This window comes from Typha latifolia, chromosome 3 (assembly GCF_019914945.1).
Source record: "Typha latifolia isolate L0001 chromosome 3, TyphaL0001v2, whole genome shotgun sequence".
In the NCBI taxonomy this organism is placed as follows: domain Eukaryota; kingdom Viridiplantae; phylum Streptophyta; class Magnoliopsida; order Poales; family Typhaceae; genus Typha; species Typha latifolia.
This window is the reverse complement of record NC_133088.1, coordinates 2,883,435-2,903,684: the sequence shown is the minus strand read 5'-3', so window position 1 is coordinate 2,903,684 and position 20,250 is coordinate 2,883,435. Positions and strand designations below refer to the sequence as shown.

At 38.2% G+C, this 20,250-nt stretch overlaps 2 protein-coding genes and 1 pseudogene across 2 annotated transcripts; 2 read left to right on the top strand and 1 right to left on the bottom strand.

The window, feature by feature from the left end:
- The first annotated feature begins 437 nt into the window (after positions 1 to 437).
- On the top strand, positions 438 to 1,968 carry LOC140785079 (GATA transcription factor 12-like). The gene is made up of 2 exons (XM_073132792.1): positions 438 to 929; positions 1,167 to 1,968. The coding sequence occupies exons 1-2, from the start codon at positions 831 to 833 to the stop codon at positions 1,818 to 1,820; spliced, it is 753 nt and encodes a 250-aa protein (XP_072988893.1). The 5' UTR covers positions 438 to 830; the 3' UTR covers positions 1,821 to 1,968.
- Positions 1,969 to 5,181: 3,213 nt separating this feature from the next.
- On the bottom strand, positions 5,182 to 9,800 carry LOC140784190 (YTH domain-containing protein ECT4-like). The gene is made up of 9 exons (XM_073131441.1): positions 9,569 to 9,800; positions 8,895 to 8,971; positions 8,614 to 8,767; positions 8,330 to 8,406; positions 7,626 to 8,198; positions 6,692 to 7,276; positions 6,371 to 6,583; positions 6,001 to 6,147; positions 5,182 to 5,826 (listed from the first exon to the last, which is right to left on the bottom strand). Exons 1-9 carry the CDS (start codon positions 9,594 to 9,596, stop codon positions 5,587 to 5,589), a joined length of 2,094 nt encoding a protein of 697 aa, XP_072987542.1. The 5' UTR covers positions 9,597 to 9,800; the 3' UTR covers positions 5,182 to 5,586.
- Positions 9,801 to 15,341: 5,541 nt separating this feature from the next.
- Positions 15,342 to 16,906, top strand: LOC140784757 (uncharacterized; annotated as a pseudogene).
- The last annotated feature ends 3,344 nt before the right edge of the window (positions 16,907 to 20,250 follow it).

Below are 20,250 nucleotides of genomic sequence, written 5' to 3'. Positions count from 1 at the left end.
AATGGCAGAGATAATAATGTTAGTTAGGGTATAGAATGACAGTTATGCCTTTATGAAAACTTTATAAGAGGACAAGACATCCTGAGGGACCCAAATAATTAATTAATTAATTAATTAATTATTGTTTGCGAAAAATACAGTTTACTCCTCGTAAATATGTCAAATTCTAAAGCGCTTTATTAAAATTTTATTCGTGCTCCTAATTTCTATGTGAAAAAGAGTCAATTTTCTATTCAAACTAATAAATATTGAACTATTTTGTTGTAAAAGTGACAAAATTTGAGATTAAAGAAGCACATTTTGATTTTTTTTTGTATATATTAAAATTAACATTTGTTGTGCAGTTGCAGATAAGTTAAAATTATATTAAAAAAAAAGTAAATGACATGAACAAAAGTTCACGATTAGAAGACACCCTCCATCGAGTTTCAAAATTTGAAAAAAAGAAAAGTTTCAAAATTTGAAAGGAGCGAGAGAGAGAGAGAGAGAGAGAGAGAGAGAGAGAGAGAGAGAGAGAGAGAGAGTTTGGTCGTGTGTACAAATAAATTGGAGGGAGAGTTGTGGGGTGTGTGTGAATGGGAGCGTTTGGGTTGCTCCTGCCGACAAAAGAAGACGGAGATTAAAAAAAATATATTTAAAGAAATGCCTGCCTTCATATAGAGGGAGGCAGCTGTTGACATACTTCCCTCACTCTCCCCCCCCTCCTCTTCTTCTCCTTAAAAACCCATCGCAAGAATCAACCCATCGCACTCTCTCTCTCTCTCTCTGTGTCCCCCTTTCACCTTTTCCTTGGTGGGTTTTGGTTGCCATCCAAAGTTACTTTCTTGGACATGGACACCAATGTTTCAGTTTCCGGTGGTATTCTCATGCCGGAGTCCGAGTCTACCCCTTCTTCAGCGAGTTCTCCGTTGGAAGAGTTCATTCCTGGGGTATATTTCTCTTCTTTCTAGTTGATAAAGATTTTGGTCGGTTGTCCTCCATTTACTTCTCTATTGGTGAAAAAAAAAGTTGCAATTTTTACAATCTATAGGACTTGGAAGTAACTAGTTTTTACCAGAATTTGGGGAATTGTCTGTAAGTAACTGGTGCAATTTTGGATATTATTCCCCTCTTCTTATGCATTGCCCTTGTGAAATTTGTGTTCGTGTTCCCATCGTTGCGTGCAGGAGGGAGGTGATGATATGAACCTAGAGTGGCTCTCCATTTATGTAGAGGATTGCCTGTCTGCAACTACTGATTACTCCAACATCCAGCCCCTCCCAATTCCGACCACCACCACCACCACCACCAACCCAAGTCCCCAAACCCCACCAACTATTCCAAAAACCCCCTTCCAAGACCCAGCCATCCCAGCCAAACCCAGAAGCAAGAGAAGAAGGATTATCCCCAGGAGCCTCTCTGGCTACAATATCGAAGACTCCTTCCTTTTGGCCCCTTCTGATCCACCCCTTTTGCAACAAACCTATTGGCTTGCTGACAGCGAGCTAATCCTCCCTAAAAAGGATGAGGAGTTTGATAAGACACCGACACTTTCTTTGGTTGGAGGAGGAGGAGGAGAGGAGAAGACTGGAAAAGATGGGTGTTTGGGGCAGCCTAGGAGATGCACCCATTGCCTATCACACAAGACGCCACAGTGGAGGGCAGGGCCTTTGGGACCCAAGACCCTGTGCAATGCATGTGGGGTGAGGTTCAAGTCTGGTAGGCTGCTTCCTGAGTACAGGCCAGCAAAGAGCCCCACTTTTGTGAGCTACAAGCACTCCAACTCACACAAGAAGGTCATGGAGATGAGGACGGCCATACTGTCTTCCCACTCCAACTAAGTGGGTTTTTTTCTTTTTCTTTTCGGGTTTGTGCTGTAAAAAGAAGAGTATAGCTATATAGGAAAGTGGAGTCCAGATTGTGGTGTAATGTTTCCTTTTGAGCATTCTATTAGTTGAAGCCTAGCCTATATGGATATTTTCTACACAATTTCCTTGTGTGCTTGAAGTTTTGTCTTGTTTGGTAACTTACTATTCTTTTACTTGTGATTCTTTGTTACTCATAGTAATCAATCCTAAAATGGTGAGATGAGTGTCTGAGGAAGACAACTAAGTCTCAAGGAAGTCTTTTGTAATCCTAGGTTATGGATAGTGTCAACTTTGGCATTTCTTTTTATTGTCAGATTTGATTTTTTTTCTTCTAAATGCCAAATGCTACCACTGGGAGTTGAGAAGTAATACTAAAAATTAGATCACTTGTTCTCAGTTTGTTTCATTCATGAGCCGAACATAAAAATGTTGTTAATGTTCTTGTCATGGATAAAACTAGAAATTAAAAAAGTTGCTTACCTTTTTCTTCTCTGTCTGTTTGGATTTTGGAACCATCCAGTGCATATGCCAATAGGAATTAAGTTGCCTTAATTGAACTCAGAATTGAGAAATTTTTTCTTTGTCCTGCTGCTGAGACTGCTCTTAGCTCCAAGAACTGGAGAATAAGGAATAGATTCTACGATTCCAAGTGCTGCAGACTTTTCAATCCCAGTACTGTGAAGGTATGACATTCTAATTAATGCTAGTCTTTATTTCTCTGAAAGAGAAGTCTTTAGCATCTTCATTTGGGGCTTCATGTTGCTTTCAAAGGACTGCAGCTCTGATCAGTCTAGTTTCTATTACCTGCAAGCATGTGCTCCCTATGCAAAAGTTGAATGGGCCAATTAAATGACCACTTCTCCTTTATAAATGCTGTGTAAATTCCAAATATGTGATTATTATCGAAGTTAAAGTGAGATTTAAGCTTGCATTTCTCATTGTTGCTGCTTGTGTTTTTTCTACAATCTCTGTTCTCAAAATCAAAGAATTGAAGGCTTGTGGAAAACAAGTTTGGATTTTATTTGTTGCATTATTCTCCTTTTTTCTTTCTTCTTATTGCCATCTATCACCAAACAGTTGAATGTTCTTTTTTTTCTTTTGGGTCTAAGAAAACTAGTTTAACAGGACATGAATTCCTTACTTCTTCTCACAACATTCTCAATCATTTTTGCTGCTAAAAAGTGCAAGAAAAATACTCTCTGCTCTTAATTTGAAAATAACTCATGTATTTACAAATTTATAGCACATTGTCCTGTAAATATTACTTAGCTAATATCTTGTTGTATTGAAAGAAAATATATTCCAAGTGTAGTTCCTTTTATGTCGCCCTAATTTCTCTTATTGTGGAAAATGATATATCTCCATCTCAACATCTTTTATGATTGGAGAAGAGCAACTCGACTTCCACTTTGGTCATTACTCATTAGCTGGGGATTTGATATCCTACAAATTAATGAGATAAATTCTCATGCTACCACTACTTTAGGTTTGGTGGCTGTTCTTTTTCTGATGACTAGCTTGATAGGTGTCCTACACTTAGAAGGATGGGATAATCTATAGCCAAAGTTTGGTGGGCATAAAAGAGGGTTCTAGTTTGGCGAGGCAAGCACCTAAGAACACTAGAGAGTGTTAGCTAAATTCAGATATGATAGTGAATGCATGGCAAGAATAATAAGCCCAAATTTACGGGATTTTTATGCTTTATTTGCATGAAGTCATTGAGCTATTAAAAGTCTCTAAAAAGAGTAGGATTATTTTTTTCTCTAATCTTTTTCAGGTGAGCATGAGCCTTCAGCACTACCTTCGGCGTCCTCCTCCCTCTCCCCTTCTCTAGCCATTTAGGATAGATGGAGAGGAGTCATGCTTTGCTCTTAGGATGTGTGTACGTGTCTTTAACTACTGGATCGCGATAAATTCACATGCTAACTTAAAGTCTTTGTGTCTGCAAATCTGCCAGTTATAATGTCTTTGGGCTTGATACTGTGTTTATTAGTAGTGACACTTAATGTAATAACAAGTTAACACTTGTGCTAAAAAAATATTACCCTATTCCTCATCTTTCTTTGTGTATCAGGTTATAATAGTTGTATAAGTATTTGAGCTAATAAAATTAGATGCCTATAGACTTTCCCTTAAAAAAAACTATATATATATATATATAAATACAAATAAATGAAAAAAATATATAAAAAGTTATTCAACTACTCTCTTAAATAAGAAACTACGTGGAATCACTTATGAGTTGACTACGAACTTTAGTAAGTTGGGAGGAAATGTTCAATAATTCAGTCGATGTGTTAACTTAGAGAAGTGGCACTGCAGTTTGGAGTATGAACTGAATGAAATTTTACTGTTGACAAAAAACTTAGTGAGCTTAAGTGTATATGTATTAAGAGAGTTGAAAAGAATATTTAACTTTCAGCCTCTCAAATAAATAAATAAATAATTCACATATGACAGAGTTAGATCACATAACCACAAGGAAGACTCCAAGCGCTCCGCTGGCATCTTATAATTCCCAAGGTCAAGTAACAATCACCTGATAATATACACATACCTACAGCTGACATCCAGTTCGCAAGGAGATACACTTGTACAGAGAACACTTTAATTTCTTAACAAAAATAATGCACAGCTGTAACAGTCATTTGATCGCTTTCAAAGCTATTTTAGCACAGTATCTCATGTTCTTCAAATCAGTGGCAATGGCAATTTCATTTCACGACCATTTATACTTGACAATGGAGGAAAGCCAACTAGCAAAGCACAATAGTTTTGAACAGTCGAGTTCAAAGCATGCACCTTTGAGCAGCATTATATGAGGCACATATATGGATACTCATAGCATAGCATAATTATGTAGAGCATATATGAATTAATGAACTTTTCTACTTCTATTTTGTTAAGGAAAGGCGCTTCGATATGCTGCCATAGGAACATTCAAAACTTGATCAAACACTAAGGAACATCATAAAAGATATTCTACACCTCACTGCTAACTATAAAAAAGTTACTTTAATCACATTTATAGAGAGACTTTTTGATAAAGTCCTCTCTTTTTTGGGATGACTCAGATATGCACCTTGCCTGTTTTTAATGCAATTCTAATTAACTTACAAAAAAGGCTCCATCTTTTCCAGATTAGAGCAGTTAGTATTAAAAAAAATGATGAGAAAAAGAGCAGTGCATGAACAACCCAACTAGACGTAGAAAAACATAAGTCAAATTGCATATATGTTTGATATATTGGCAAATTTGACTTATTGAACCCATCCTCCAAACATTCCAAACATCTGGTACTTGCAGATAAAAAGCCTCCAACAAACTCAGCCGATCACAAAACAAAAGATATATAAAAGCACTAGTGAAAGCCAAACACTCATAAAAGCAGATAAAAACTAAAAAGCCTCTCAAAAACCACCGCCAAGCGAAGTATTTGACTCCAGAAAATTTATCTCTAACCTCAAGGAAAACATACAAAAGCTTAAAAACTTTCTACAACCTAAAACACCAAGTTCCTAACATTTGGGGAAAGCTTGAGGTGGGGAAAAAGAAAAAGGGAAAATTAATAGCCCGACTCAGTTCACGATCTTCAACTGCCTCATCCATCAGAATCCGCCTTCGGCACCCCTGACGTGAGCTTCTCATACATAGCTAACAATTAAAAGCAGGAAACTCTGTCGGAAGCCCGATCCCAGGGAGAACCAATGGCTACAGCTGAATGATAGGAGGACAAAGCTTAAGCATTGGCAGCATCATTTGCAACAGCTCGTTTCTCAGTTGTTGGTTTAGCATCCTTCGGGGCAGCACTAGTCACTGCAACTATGCCATTATCCTCCACTAGATTTTGTTCTCCAAATCCAACTTGAACAGGTTCTTTCTTCAGAAGAGTAACTGCTTCCAGAGGCTTCTGTGACCTAGACTTCCCATTTGCCCCATCGATGTCTTTCTCATCAGCAACAGACAGTCCGTCCAGAACCTGAAAAGAGTGAACAAATTAGATGTACAATACATAAAGTTATAATCGACTTTATCTCCAGCAAATATAATAATTTTCAAGCCAACTTAGGGGAGCAATATCTGAACTGGCCAATCTTACTGGAACAAGTTGCATATCTAAGCTACTGGCAGGAAAAAAAAAATCTTATCATGCCTTTCTCTGAAGCTGCTGTTGTTTCACTCTTCTGTCTTGCATGATCTTCTGACGAGTATCATAAAAACTAAAATCATCCAAAATAGAAGTTTTGCAGACATGATCCTTAAAGATCTTCAGCACTTGAAGGCCTTGCTCAAGCTTCACCTGCAACAGCAACAAAGACATAGCACCAATGAACTTGACATTTCTAAAGTCAATGGAGCTAAAAGCAACTGGGAAAAGATCTGGGGTGCATGTCCAAGTATCAAATCCTTTAGAGTTTCCTACACAGACTAACTACCTAGATGCCAATTTATTTTGTATAATTCAGGGTCAATCAGAAGGCTTGTAACATAGAAGGCCAAAGAATTCTCTAGCGTTTCCTCACCTCCTGAGTGTCTCTACTATTTGTCACTGGTTTGTTCTCATTGTTCTCAAGGATGATATGCTTGAGCATGTTGTTGGGGACATCTTTTAGTATATGCCACTTGACAGCGAAACAACCATTCCACTTGTCTTGTTGCCAGTAATCCAAAGTCTTATCAAAATCAACAGGACCCATCATTTCGGCAACACCAACAAACTGACCACTTGTGTTCACCTGAAAAAAGTAATGAGGAAAATGCTGAGAAATTATTATGCAAAATGAAAGAAAAAACAACGGGAAGAAAAAAACAATTATTGGAAAATAAAGGAGCATTATACTTACAGAGAAAAACAGGAATACAGGGCAACTGCCTAGCTTTTCCTTGGCTTCCTGATATGCAGAATCGAGCTTCTTATTCCCGTTAGGGGTGCTAGCCCAAACACTATACTTAATACTTTTATGAATATCATCCTCGCTGTATGATTTGATGATGAAAAACTTAGCATCTGTATGATTTTCCACAAAATCTGACCTGTTATAAAGATCCTTATCTACATTAGAATCCTCAATGTTCCCAACTGCAGGAGGGTTCTGTCCTTTCACAGAGATTGCAATAGTGGAACCAAAGCTCTTGTGGTTTTTGGAGCGCCCAGATCTTGGTCCTCTGTTCAGCTCACTCAGACCATCCAGGTTCTCATTGCAATAGCCGTAAAACCCATTACCCTGGCCCCGGGGCTTGTACCTACTGTCCGCAAGTGCACCCCAATGGCCGCTTAATCTGGAGTCATAGAAATTTGATCCAAACCCCAAGCAGGGTCTAAGCAAATTCCCGCTATGGCCAAAGACTTGATTGCTTGGGTAAAGCCTGTTCACGATTCCAGGTGCTGCTGAGCCCACCCCAGATATCGGTCTGGGATTCTGCAATCCCTGAGAATAAATTGAACACAATAGTTTTATTAAGAGAAAATGTCCCAATTGGGAGGAAAATAAAATGTTTACAAGATTAAGTAGAAATTACAAACTGAGGACATCATACTTTATTTGTCATAAGCAAGCAATCTAAGATGTTGCTTCAATGGAAAAATAAGTTTGCAATTTCATATGCACCAGATAAAAAATTAAGATAACATATAACTCTTGAAAAGAACTGGCAAGTCCTAAGACTTATATGACCAAGCACTAGATGAATACAACCGTAGAGGCCAAGCAACATGACTAAAAAAGACTACTTTGCCACATGATACTACTCATTCGTTACATATGATAGTTAACATACCACTGAATGAGTTGGAACGCGGGGATTCTTATTTCTTGCTTGTGTACTGTTACTAGTACGTGAAACTGTTGAAGAAACAGTATTAGTTGTAGGTCTCTGTTGCCTATCAGGGAACATAGGGCCATTAAACCATTGAACAGGCGATCGGATACCATCAAAACCAAATCTTGGGTCCTGATAACAAGGAGGAGGCCCACCAGGTAAAACGCCTCTAGTATACGAGCCACTTGAAGGTAATGAATTCTGTTTACTCTCTTTGAGAGGTGCTGATCCGTTCTTTCCATTTTTATTTCCATTAATAGATCCATTTGAGCCCATTTTGGCTGCCTCTACAGATATAGGAGCCTGATCAGCAGCAGCAGGGGTAAAACCTTTCTGTTGCAAGGCAGCCTGGTTTGGAGTATATGGCGCACTGCTGTGTGTCGATGGCTGATAATATGGAGCTGGAAACTGGAAATTTTGAGGTCCATATAACTGACCATCATGCAGCATTGTGGGAATTGGAGAACCAGGAGAAGGATATGGACCATATGGAGCATAACCATACCCATGATGTATTTCCCCATAGACTCCCTAGAAGATCATGTAGAAAGAGAAAAGGAAAGGTAGAGCTCTTAAATACATAAACAAATTGGCAGACATATTCATTGATGTAGTGCACAACTAACACCTGAAAGAAAATAAGCATCATGGAGATAACTTACAGGTGAAGGCATCTCCACTCCCTCATGATTCACATATCTGGAGTAATCCTCCCACTCATTTGCCGATCCATCATAACCTGAAGTTTAACCAATTAAAATAGAAAACGTTTTAACAGAAAGAACGATTTTTGAATTCTTAACGACCACAAAACCTGCCTAAACTATTGTTAGCTAAAGACAACTACGAGCAAGCAATATCAAACAATCTAAATCACAAGATAAACTTAACACTACAGTAGTAGGACAGAATTTTAAGCCACATAATTAAAACAATTTAAGCTTACCTCCATAGTAATAAGTGGAAGGTGGGTACCCACTTGGTAGATAACAAACGTTCGCATCCATATACTCCTGAAGTAAAGGAGTCACAGATCGCTCATAAGATGGAACTGCTGTGCTCGAAACTGCACCAGCATTTCCATACTGATTACCAGAAGGCTGTTCAAAGGACATAGTATCAGCACCAACAACCAACCCTTGTCAATTTATAAGTGTACAGTAACAGCCGAAAACTACTTCCAGTTTTATGGTATATCAAAAAGGAGTGGGAAGAAGAAATTATCACCTTCTTAGTAACCTCTGGAGCATCAAGGGCTTTGCTCTTCGGATCCAGCGACATCTTCTGCAGTAAATCAGTAGCTTCTATGATAAAAACATTAAGGAGAATCACCAAAATCAAGAATCACAAAAAAGAATCCCAGCTCAAGCAAAAAAAAAACATATTGAGAAACCCCAACAACTAAAGGTTCTTTCTTGGAATTAAGATAACATATGAAAAATTAGCAATTTCGGAAAAGGACAAGAAAGGCGTAGATCGAAAACACACCTCGGTCTCTCTTCTATTAGCAAAATCAATAAAAGAAAAAGAAACCCAAATACTAAAGCATGAGAATAACAGGAAAATGAATAAAAGAGGCACCTTTGCACGAGTTGTAATCCATCAAAAACGCGACGCGGGAAATCAAATATAGCATCAATATGTAGTTCGAAAGCCGATTCAGATCAGCTCAAGTTACTAAAGTCGACGTCTTTACAACACTAGGAAGCACAGAGCTCTGCTAAGTACACTTTAAAACTCCCGATCCAAGTGCAAACCCCACCAAAACCCCAAAAATACAGAACAAACCTCTAAAAAAATAGAAGAAACGAAAACGCTAATGTTTTCCAACACACAGATCATGTAAACTTAAAAAACGGTAATAAACGAATCAAAAGAGCAGCAGTAAGATCCAAGGATACGGTCAGCCGCAGCAGCGACAGTAGCCATGATCGGATCTTGAGGTAGTGGTGCGGATGGCGGAGGTTCCGGTGGCGGCTGCTCAAACCCTAAGCCTAGGACAGAGGGGAGTAGAGAAAAGGAGGAAGAGAGGGAGAGAGAGAGAGAGAGAGAGACAACAACAACAACAACAAAAAAAACCCTAGGAGAGAGAGGAGTTAGGATAGCCGCCACGCGAGAGAGAAAGAGGAGGGAAGAAAGCTTAGGCAAGTGAGTAAAAAAGGAAGGTTGCGTGACTTCGACCTCTCCAGTGACGGGATCTCTCCAGTTCTCATTCTCTTACCGCCGTTGCATTCGTAAGGTATATAACCAGCCGGCTCGCACTGGACATCTCCAGTAACTCGTCCAGATTCAACGGCACCTTTTTGGAAAAGGTACACAATTTTTTTGGCGAGTTTTAACCTATCTAAATAAAAATTATATCTCTTTGCCGTAGTTTTCAAACTATTTATCTATGCCATGTAAGCGCCGTATTTATAACATTATTACTATCTGGAAAATCGATTTAATAGAAATATTTTTAAAAAAAATGTTTTATTAATGTAAAGAAATAGTTGTTCTATATCGATATAAGTTATTAATAGAGAGCGAGCTCATATATTTCTTTTGGTGAAAGTAATTTCCTTAAAGAAAATTTAAAAAGTAGCTTTTTTATTTGGCAAAAGTCTGCTGCTATAATACGTTTGGAGAAAAATAGCGTTTCCACTTATTTGTTATTAAATATTTTCTCTTTTTTATTTTCACAGTGAGGGTTCTGTGGATTTTTTTTAATGTGCTTAACTCTATTATTATTCGAAATTATAAAATTCTAGTTCCAGTTCTTCAGGAATAAATCAACCGAGACAGAGATATACTGTACATAAGGGAGAGCTGTAACCTGCATTCTGGGATGTTATTCTTTATTCATGGTCAAAGTTTTGTACGAGACTTTAGATCAAGGATAAGTCATGACAATTGACGAGAAAAAAGAAAGAATTTAGATTATATCTCTATCAAAAAGAGGTCGAGCATTTTGTTGCTATTCCTCGATATGTGGTCTTATTCACGAATAACTCTCTCCTCTCTCTTATCAATGAGCAACTGGCGACGAAGATTGCATAAACCTTCACATGAGAGTTTGATGTGTAGTTAACTAATATTTCATATGTAGGCATTTTTATTTATTAACCCTGTCAGAGTGGTTGGTAGATATTAACACACACTATATTGGCACGTTTTAATTATTTCAAAGAAGTGTGTAATGAATACTACTAAAATGATGAATAGTGATCCACATTCTATTTATATTCTCTTGTCATATATAATTAAAAGGCCTCATCATATAACTTGAGAAGCTAGAAAGAAATCTTATTACCATGTACTATTACTTCTCCACACACACACACACACACACACACACACACACATATATATATATATCAACCAAGGACATAAATTCCAAGTTATGTCAACCATGTTGTGCTGTACCATAAGCAGCAATGGATTTAACTGGGGTTGTTCATATGCCATGTTAGGGACAGTGAGCTTACTCTATATGGTATGCACTTATATAACGCAAAGACTAATTCAATTTGCTTGAGAATAATCCACACAAGAACTCAATTCAGCGGTTACAACAAGCACACAATACAAGTGACTGCATGCCTTAGTAATAGCTCTTTGAGGTGATCTAATAAGGGTCACTAAATTGGCCAAACATTTGATTGGAAAGATCATACTGGTTAGCCATGGAGCCTGATCTCTGAGCCAGATCCGATCGAGACCCGTGATCGTGCGTGCCGTCGTAGATGATCCTCATGTTATTAGGGTCTAAAGGATGCCACTCCACCCTCTTCTTGGCATTGCATCTCTTGTTCCTGCACTTGAAGTAGCTCCTAAACGAAGAAGAAGAAGAAGAAGAAGAAGAAGAAGAAGAAGAAGAAGAAGAAGAAAGATATATTAAGATGCATGATACTGGCCTGTATTAAATTGCATGAAAGAAACTTAGCAGATAGCAAGTATTTACCTTATCTTTTGAATGTTTCTGATATATTTCTGGCCATATTTCTTCCATTCATATCCATCTTCTGGTGTCACCAACTGGCTGCTAACATTTACATGCAGCTGCTCTCCAATGTTTTCCTCTTTCTCTTCCCTACAACTAGCACAAGGATTTGTAAATATATAGTACTGATCATAGAATAAATGCTCTTTAATAACAAATTCCAAGAGAGGAGAACCATGTACATCTCTACCATGTTACAGCACTTCATATATAGTAGTAACTCAATACTAGCTTAAATAGAGAGAGAGAGAGAGAGAGAGAGAGAGAGAGAGAGAGAGAGAGAGAGGGCATACAGTGTGGTGGGCTGTGAGGATGAAGCCATAGATGTTGACTCCCTTAGAGAAAAACTATAATAGGAGAAGTATGGATAGAGTGGGGGGTTTATTATGTGAGAAGTTGCTTAGAATAATTGCTGAAACTTCTTGGAAACAAGGGAGATGATGTGTTCCTATGGTAATCCTCCTCGTGGCTAAAACGACGATAAAACCTTCAGTGAATTGGAATCTTTTCTCGTCTTTGGCAATCCCTGGGCCATACATTGTTTTGCCTCTGTGGTACGTCTATGTTTCGTCATATACATATATATGTGCTGATATCATCTAACCGTGCTTCTAAGAAGTTACAATTTATTGATAAGGAATTAAAATGCTTTCAGTCTTTTCTGTTAAATTTTTACTCCTACAATGAAGTACTGTACTTTAATTCTCTCTATATATTACATTTGTACTTATCAAGTACTGTCACGTAGAATATTTTAATTATATATCAATAATACACTATAAAAAGCCTACCGCTATTTTATGTATTAAAGTGAGATAATATGTAAAGTTGTTTCCCATACTAACAAGGAAATCACAACAAAATGGAATTATAGTGTATGGGATAAAAATAATATGTAATTGTGTTAATTGAAATAAGGAATAAAAACAATCAAAATGATCTTATTGCCCTTTCCTTTGTTTAATGTAAATAGATATTTATAATTTTATTTTAACAACTATATATGATATTACTTACTCATGATTAAAATCTATGCCCAAAAAATAATCTATATAATATAGATACAATTACAAATAGCACTACAAATAGACATTCTATATTAGAACATTTTCACTACATACATATTATACAATATAATTAATTATATTATAGTCTTATAATATTAAAATATTCGACATAAATTTAACCTTCAAAATGCGGCATAAAACATCACTATAAATAGCAGAGATTTAGAGAAAGGTTTAAGAGGGGGCAAAGTTATCATTTATCAAAAGGGGATAACTCACCCCTTTAACAGGGTTTATCACACATAAGACCTGAGATTTAATATATATATATATATATATATATATATATATTAAACATGGTTTATCGCAATTTTTTTTTAAATCCCAGCCATTTAATACCTGTTTATTTCATTTTTCTGGGATAAACGATGGGTTTATTTCACAAAACAATTCCTTTTATTCCATGCAACCAAATGGACTGTATCTTCCAAGAACACACGAAGTAAGTTTGTTGGAGATATCAAGTGGAAATCCAATGTTATTACTTCGCCAGAAATATGATAAGCAAAGATTCATGGTACTAATTGCAGACCATGACTACCAACTATTATACTATAGGTATATCTAAGAATGTATTGAATGATAATATTCCACAAAGAAAGCATAGTATCGAATGGGACATTTCATAGTGATTAAGTCTATCAAGCTAAAGGTTGAACATTAGTAACATCCAATATGGCCGTGTTACTTACTTTCTACCGATAACGGATTCCAATGCACAAATGACATGAAAGCATTAGGCTGTAAGGAATAAGTAGACAATTAATAGGGATTTCTAGAGAAGGTTTACCAGAAGAATCCAAAGGTTAAGTACAAAAGTCTTAACATTTTGTGGACCATCTACTTACCACTTTCAAAGAATTAGGCAACAATCACAAAGCTTTCCAGACGACCAGGTACTGCTAGGAATTTTCCTTGGTGCGATATTGAAAGAAAGTCGCATGAATTACGGGCGATAATGTCCAACAACAACAAGCGTCAACTAGTTTGGCAGCCAATTCCAGCAGTCGGGAGCTACAGAGGATCTGCTGCTAGAGCTGGATCCAGTAAATCTTTCTTAACACTTGCTAAGGACCATGACAAGGACGTTCCTGAGTCGGACCCACTCAAGCTGGTCCAAAATCCTGCCCAAAGAAACCTCCTATCCTTGGCATATCTAAATCAGTTATCTTGGATTGTTTGTCTCTCACTTGCTTCTTTTGATATTTGTAAATTTCACACATATTTGTAGGGAGGGACATCTTGATACTGACTGAAATCCTAAGTTTAGATCGAGCCTTAAGACAATTGTCGACTAGGGCGCATGTCGTTGGCTTCTCAAGCCGCCCTTCTAGCCGAAGACCGGCAATGGAGCGAAGAACTGCACAGATAGTTGGCTGCACTTTGATAGAGAGCCTAAAATGCAAGACGATAAAAAACCTGCGCAGAGCCTAACAAGCAAGGTGGTCAAAATGCCACTCAGTAAAGTCCCCCAAATTCTAAGTCAATCCAACTCCACTACAATTCTTTCCGATGCATGTTGACTGGTTGACCCAAGAAAGTCTTCAACTCCCCGCTGCAAAACATTTGAGCTTAAATTTCGCTACTCACTTGTGGCAATTCCAAAGAGCCCAGGCGAGCAAATGGCCATTGCAGGTAGAACACTGGGAAGTTCCTTCTTGTTCTTCCTCGTTGTTCTCTCGCACTACTTCTCTCTGTCGTGTCCCGTGGATCACAAGAAGGCTCTCCTCCAATTCAAATCCTATGTCATAGGAAAACCCACAAAGAATTCCTCCTCAGAGATGCCTTTCTTTGGTTATTTCGACTCGTGGAACACCACCGACTGCTGTGCGTGGGAGGGGGTTAGGTGTGATCTCCGATCGCCTTCCCGGCCAACTACGGCGCTAGTTCCGCTGCAATATTATGCACCCTCCATGGCTCTGTCCCCTCTCTTTAGAAGAAAGACGCTAACTTTCATCGATGTCTCGGATAATTCTATCCAAGGAGAGATACCATCAGATGGCCTTGCTGATCTGATAAGCTTGACTTACCTGGATATGAGCTCCAATGCACTCAATGGCTCCATTCCTACTGAGATTTTCAAGTTGAGAAGCCTTCAATATCTGGACTTGGGCAGTAACTCGCTTACCGGGATCCTCAGCAGTGATATTTCCCATCTTGTAAACTTGGAGGTCCTAAGCTTGGATGAGAACTATCTCAGTGGAAGCATCCCTCCTGAGATAGGTAAGCTATCAATGTTGCAGTCCTTGTCTCTCCGTCAGAACCAATTCAATGGGGAGATCCCTGCATCCATATTACAACTTAAAGATCTGCAAGTCCTGGACTTGGGTAATAATTCTCTTTCTTCAGTCATTCCTGAGGAGATCGGGGCCTTGTACAACCTCTCCATTTTATCCGTGAGGCAAAACAATCTCACAGGGGGTCTTCCGTCGTCCATAATTGAGTCGGAAGATCTTGAGGCTCTTCAGCTGGACAGCAATTCCCTCACTGGAGTGATTCCACCATCATTGTTTCATCTCAAGAGGTTGAACAAGCTGTATCTCGGAGGAAACCCCCGATCTCTTGGAGCAACAGTGCAGAGGTAACTCCTAAATGCTTTCTATCCCGGCTGTCCCTGAGGGCTTGTGGCATGGTTGGAGAGATACCCGCATGGCTTTCAGAGCAGAAGAACCTCGATTTCCTGGATCTAAGTGAGAACCAACTCACTGGAGGCATCCCACAGTGGCCTGCTGATGCAGAGATTGGAAGCATCATTATTTCTGATAACATGCTCACTGGTCCACTTCCACTTCCCCCAAGCCTGTTTGATTCAAGGAATCTCGCGGTTCTCGATCTCTCCAGAAACAATTTAAGTGGAGAGTTGCCCAAAAACATCGGCAATGCAGCTGCTGTAATGATCCTTCTGCTGAGTGATAACAATCTTTCCGGTCCGTTGCCTGCATCCATCACCAACATAGGTCGCCTCTTGATGATGGACTTATGGAACAACAACTTATCCGGCGACAAGTTCCCAGAGTTTAGCCCGGACACATTTCTTGCTTACGTTGATCTCTCTGACAACAATTTCAGCGGTTCCATTCCGGTGAGCTTTGGCCCACAGATCAGAAGGCTCGTGCTCGGTGGAAACAAGTTCACTGGATGGCTGCCTGAGAATTTAACCTCCATGAGCTTCCTCGAACACCTTGACCTCCACAACAACTACATCACTGGCGAGCTGCCGGAGTCTCTCACTGAGATCTCATCTCTCCATGTTCTAAACCTGAGGAACAATCGACTCGATGGGTCCATACCTCATGCTTTATCTAACCTTACAATGCTCCAAATCCTTGATCTCTCTGGCAACAATTTCAGCAGGAGTATTCCAACAGAGCTGGGAAGGCTCAATGGAATGATCAACACACCCACCACATACTTCACAATCTCTGATCTCTTCACCTTCTTAATTGATCTCAGTGATGTTATCGTGAACCGATAGGGATCCCTGCGAAGTTTGGCACGCAAGAGCATTGGCATCTACACCTACCTAGACATATCAGGCAACAAACTATCTGGTGAAATACCGACTACTCTAAGTGATCTCCAAGGTCTGCAGCTGCTCAACATCTCATACAATGAACTTGAAGGGGAGATACCTGCTAGCCTTGACGGACTAAAAAACCTGGAAAGCTTGGATTTGTCACATAACAAGCTTAACGGCAACATACCTCAAACATTTGTGAATCTTAATCAACTGACTACCTTTGATGTCAGTAATCGTTGGCCAGATTCCTGCAGGCGGTCAGATGTTGACGATGACTGATCCAAATTCCTATGTGAATAACAGTGGGCTGTGCGGCTTCCAGATTGAAATCCCATGCTACTTAACAGCAACAAATGATAAAGATCCCCAGTCCAGGGAAGATGAGGATGGCGAGCCATGGTATACATGGGAAGCAATGTTGTGTGGCTATCTGTCAGGCCTCCTTGTGGCAGTTACTGCCTCATACTACACTGGATTTCTCTGTCCATCTCCAAAGCGGCAGCACAGGCCTAATTATCACAGGGTTAGGAGAGGTCAAACATAATTCATAGGAGTTTGCCGTGTCAATTCAGCAACTTCTTGTGGAAAACAAATATTGTAGTCATCTACTGTTCATCTTCTTATTCCATACCAACTCTGAGGGACTGCAAATAAATATCTGTTGGTTTCACTGAGATATATGAAACCATTAAGTCTAACAAACATCATTACAAAGACTGCATCTGCACTTAATGATGTTCATGCAAAATTACCATGTGTCAATGGTAGAGGAAAAAAAGAGTTACTAGAAGATAAAGGCTTTCTGGTTATCATTTATTGGAGATTAATGAACTCTAATACAAATAATGGAAGCCCGGAAATGATAAGTGATAAGCTATCTGCACACTACAATAACAGATCACACAAATGGCTAAAGAACAGGATGGTAACTCTCTACTTCGATTGGCTTCAACTGTAATTCTGCTGAAGATCAACCAAAAGAAATATAAAGACTAAGTTCGACTAAATCTAACAGGTTGCTACATTTCAAGAAGATCACTGCTTGCTGCTGAGGCATAAGTACATAATTTGCTTATGCTAGGCATGATAGTCCAAAGATGATGTATGATGCTTGATAAGTTACGCAACTCATATGGAGCTACATCCAGAGAAAGAGGAAACACCACGGGAGCAATTGAGCTTCTATTCACATGAACTGAATATTAATAGCTAGTTGTTCCTTTCTCAACAAAAAAAAATCACAGATATTCGTCGTAGGATCATTGGATGATACACATACAAGATGAACTTCCATCATCACCGTCCTCTGAATCTCCTGATTCACTGCATGGTAAGCGAGAACACATTAAAATGAAGAAAAATACAATATAACCACAAAATGTCAGTAGAGAAGTGACTCAACATCACCCAAATGATTAACCCAAGTGTTAACTGGTGGTGGAAGTAATGCCAGACTTGATAAGCTTTTCTACTCAAATTAATTTAAGTTGTCTAATTAGTGATTTAGTTGGAGGCAAGAGGAGGTTAGTAGGTTACACAAGAGAAAAACAAGTTTAAAATAAAATTTACTTCAGTCTTAGGAGGATCCACATAAAACATCATTTTCCTGTTTCAAAGGAAAACAACCTCCTAATACTAGTTAAAGTCAGGTTCCATATCTTTCTCAGTTCAAAAATATACAAAATTACATATCATTTTTCATCGATTATGTGATGATTATACAATGGCTGTGGGCCAATTAGACTGAAAAGCAAAAGAAAAAAAAGGAAAAAAAATTCATTCCCTTTCCTAAGTAACATTCTACATGCAATAGAAGGTTTAAACCAAGTCTAAACAAGTGCTGACCAACCATGCTTTCTAAATAGATATACAGCATGGAAGAGTTCAAGGGTGTTCTAATGAGTAATAGAACACTTGTTACAACAGTACCACAATATTAAAGTCTGATCGAGTTGTTTGTCAGACTAGTATCAGTGTTAACATTGTCAAGCCAGCCAACCAACTTTCAAGAACTATACTCCAAAAGATATTGCATTGTGATAGAACAGAAACCAGAAACATGCAAGTAGAACACATGTACCCACATAATTTCCAGATTATAGTACCTTAATCATGAATCATGTGGAAGAGTTTCTCTTACAAAAAATCAATTAACAAATCAAAATAATCATAATATTTTGTCAGATCAACAGGCTTCAAAACAGGACAACCGATGAGTCATCATAAATATTAAACACCATAAGATTATGGGAAGACCAAGAGAGAGGCACAGGAATAAGTCATCAACTGACTTATAAATACTTTGAAATAGTCAGGAATTGAGCAGCACATGAAACAGCTGAATACGCTAAAACATGTACATGTTCAATTTAAGTCAAGGGGAAATAGTTCAAACAAATAATGGCTTCACATAGCTCAGTTTATGCAGTAGAAAAGGCTAAAAGTAAGTACTTAGTGGAACTAGATTTACTAGAACAGAGTTCTGGACATTGCTCAGTACTGAAGCAAAAAGGTCTAAATCAATTAATTTTCTTCTTTTGAGTCAGCTAATATAACTTTGCCCTTGACCTTTAAATACCCAAATTATAAGCAAAACATTAATAATGACTACCTACCTTGCTTAGGAGTTGGAATCAGACAGTGATACAGTGAGACAGGCTAGTCAATGGAATTGTTACTACACCAGATGATGTCACAAACTGGTAAACTGAGATATTTCTTCTTATGTCGCCATAACATAACTTGACGAATACTGCCTCCACTTCTGCAGTCTAATCCAGAGTGTCAACATCCTAAACACTGAATCCAGCAAAGCCCCAAGCCAAAATCCTAGCGAATTAGGTCTTCCAGAGATGAGACTTAAAAATTTCTTATTTGTACGCAGAGATGATATCTTCCATATTTTTTTAACATGTAACGATCATGAAATGTATCAATGTAAGGGAAATTAATTAAAACTTTGATCTATTGAAGGCTGCCCTTAAACGGATTTTCCACAATAGTAAGCTATAGTCAAATTGATTCACAATAGAGAAGCATTTACAAGCAAGAATAGAGGTCAAACAAATTCCATTTAACCAGCAAAAAGGGGAACGAAAAATGTTGTGTTTCCTTTTCCAAGACGAGGGTCACATTCAAATATATGTGATGGAAATGGAAAAGATTGAGACAAAGAAGAAAATAAAGCAAAGAGAAAGTATTTAAAGGTTAAAAGGTAACATGTATATCCAGACAAGTAAAAAAGATTCTATATAACACTTAGGCATGGGGAGAATAACTAGGCCCTTGAAAAGGAAAACAACTTCCCAAACCTTAACCTTTATAACCATATTATTCTCCAAATATAACCCTTTCATTACAAGAAGGATTAAGTTAAAAAAAGAACATCTGTGAAGCTAATCATCAAACACTGCTGATGAATTGCAACTCAAACTTACGAACAGTTAAGAAAGTGATGAGTAGTGGAGAAAATGCATTGCATGGATCGTCAGTGTTGTACTAATTTTACACTGCCAGGAAACATAGTCCTTATTTTGTCTCAAATTCTCATAGTGCAGCATATTCCTCCTTTTAAAACTTGAAATCAAGAGTCACAGAAATCGGCTCAATAATTTACTTGCTCAGATGCCCGAAATAAACTACTTAATGAATCTATCTTCATATAAGCTCACGTTATAGAAATCCAGACATCATAGTATCGAAATTACATCTACTCAAACAAACATATCCTCAAGTATGAGAAATCAGTAAAAAGGTTTCTTGATGGTCGTACAAATTGAGCGATGATTTGGAGGAAGAGGAGGAAGAAAGTGAGGAAGAGGCCATCCGTAATTCATGATAATTTTGATGAAAATAACTGAAAGGAATGATCACATTGAACATATAGGCGGAAGAAAAACCTACCTTGGTTCAAACTCCTGAATCTCGGCTATTTCTTTCCCTAAAAAATCCATCCACTTGACATTCCCCTTTTCTGCTATGTTCGAGTCGGAACTAGCCGTCTTCTTTAGGCTG

Excerpts from the sequence above, each read along its gene's own strand:
- LOC140785079 (XM_073132792.1), top strand. The coding sequence starts at position 831 with ATGGACACCAATGTTTCAGTTTCCGGTGGTATTCTCATGCCGGAGTCC. Across the intron at positions 930-1,166 it reads TGGAAGAGTTCATTCCTGGG|GAGGGAGGTGATGATATGAA; the intron begins GTATATTTCTCT and ends CGTTGCGTGCAG.
- LOC140784190 (XM_073131441.1), bottom strand. The coding sequence starts at position 9,596 with ATGGCTACTGTCGCTGCTGCGGCTGACC. Across the intron at positions 8,972-9,568 it reads TGTCGCTGCTGCGGCTGACC|AAGCTACTGATTTACTGCAG; the intron begins GTATCCTTGGAT and ends TTTTTATCATAG. Across the intron at positions 7,277-7,625 it reads GCGTTCCAACTCATTCAGTG|GGATTGCAGAATCCCAGACC; the intron begins GTATGTTAACTA and ends ATTTATTCTCAG.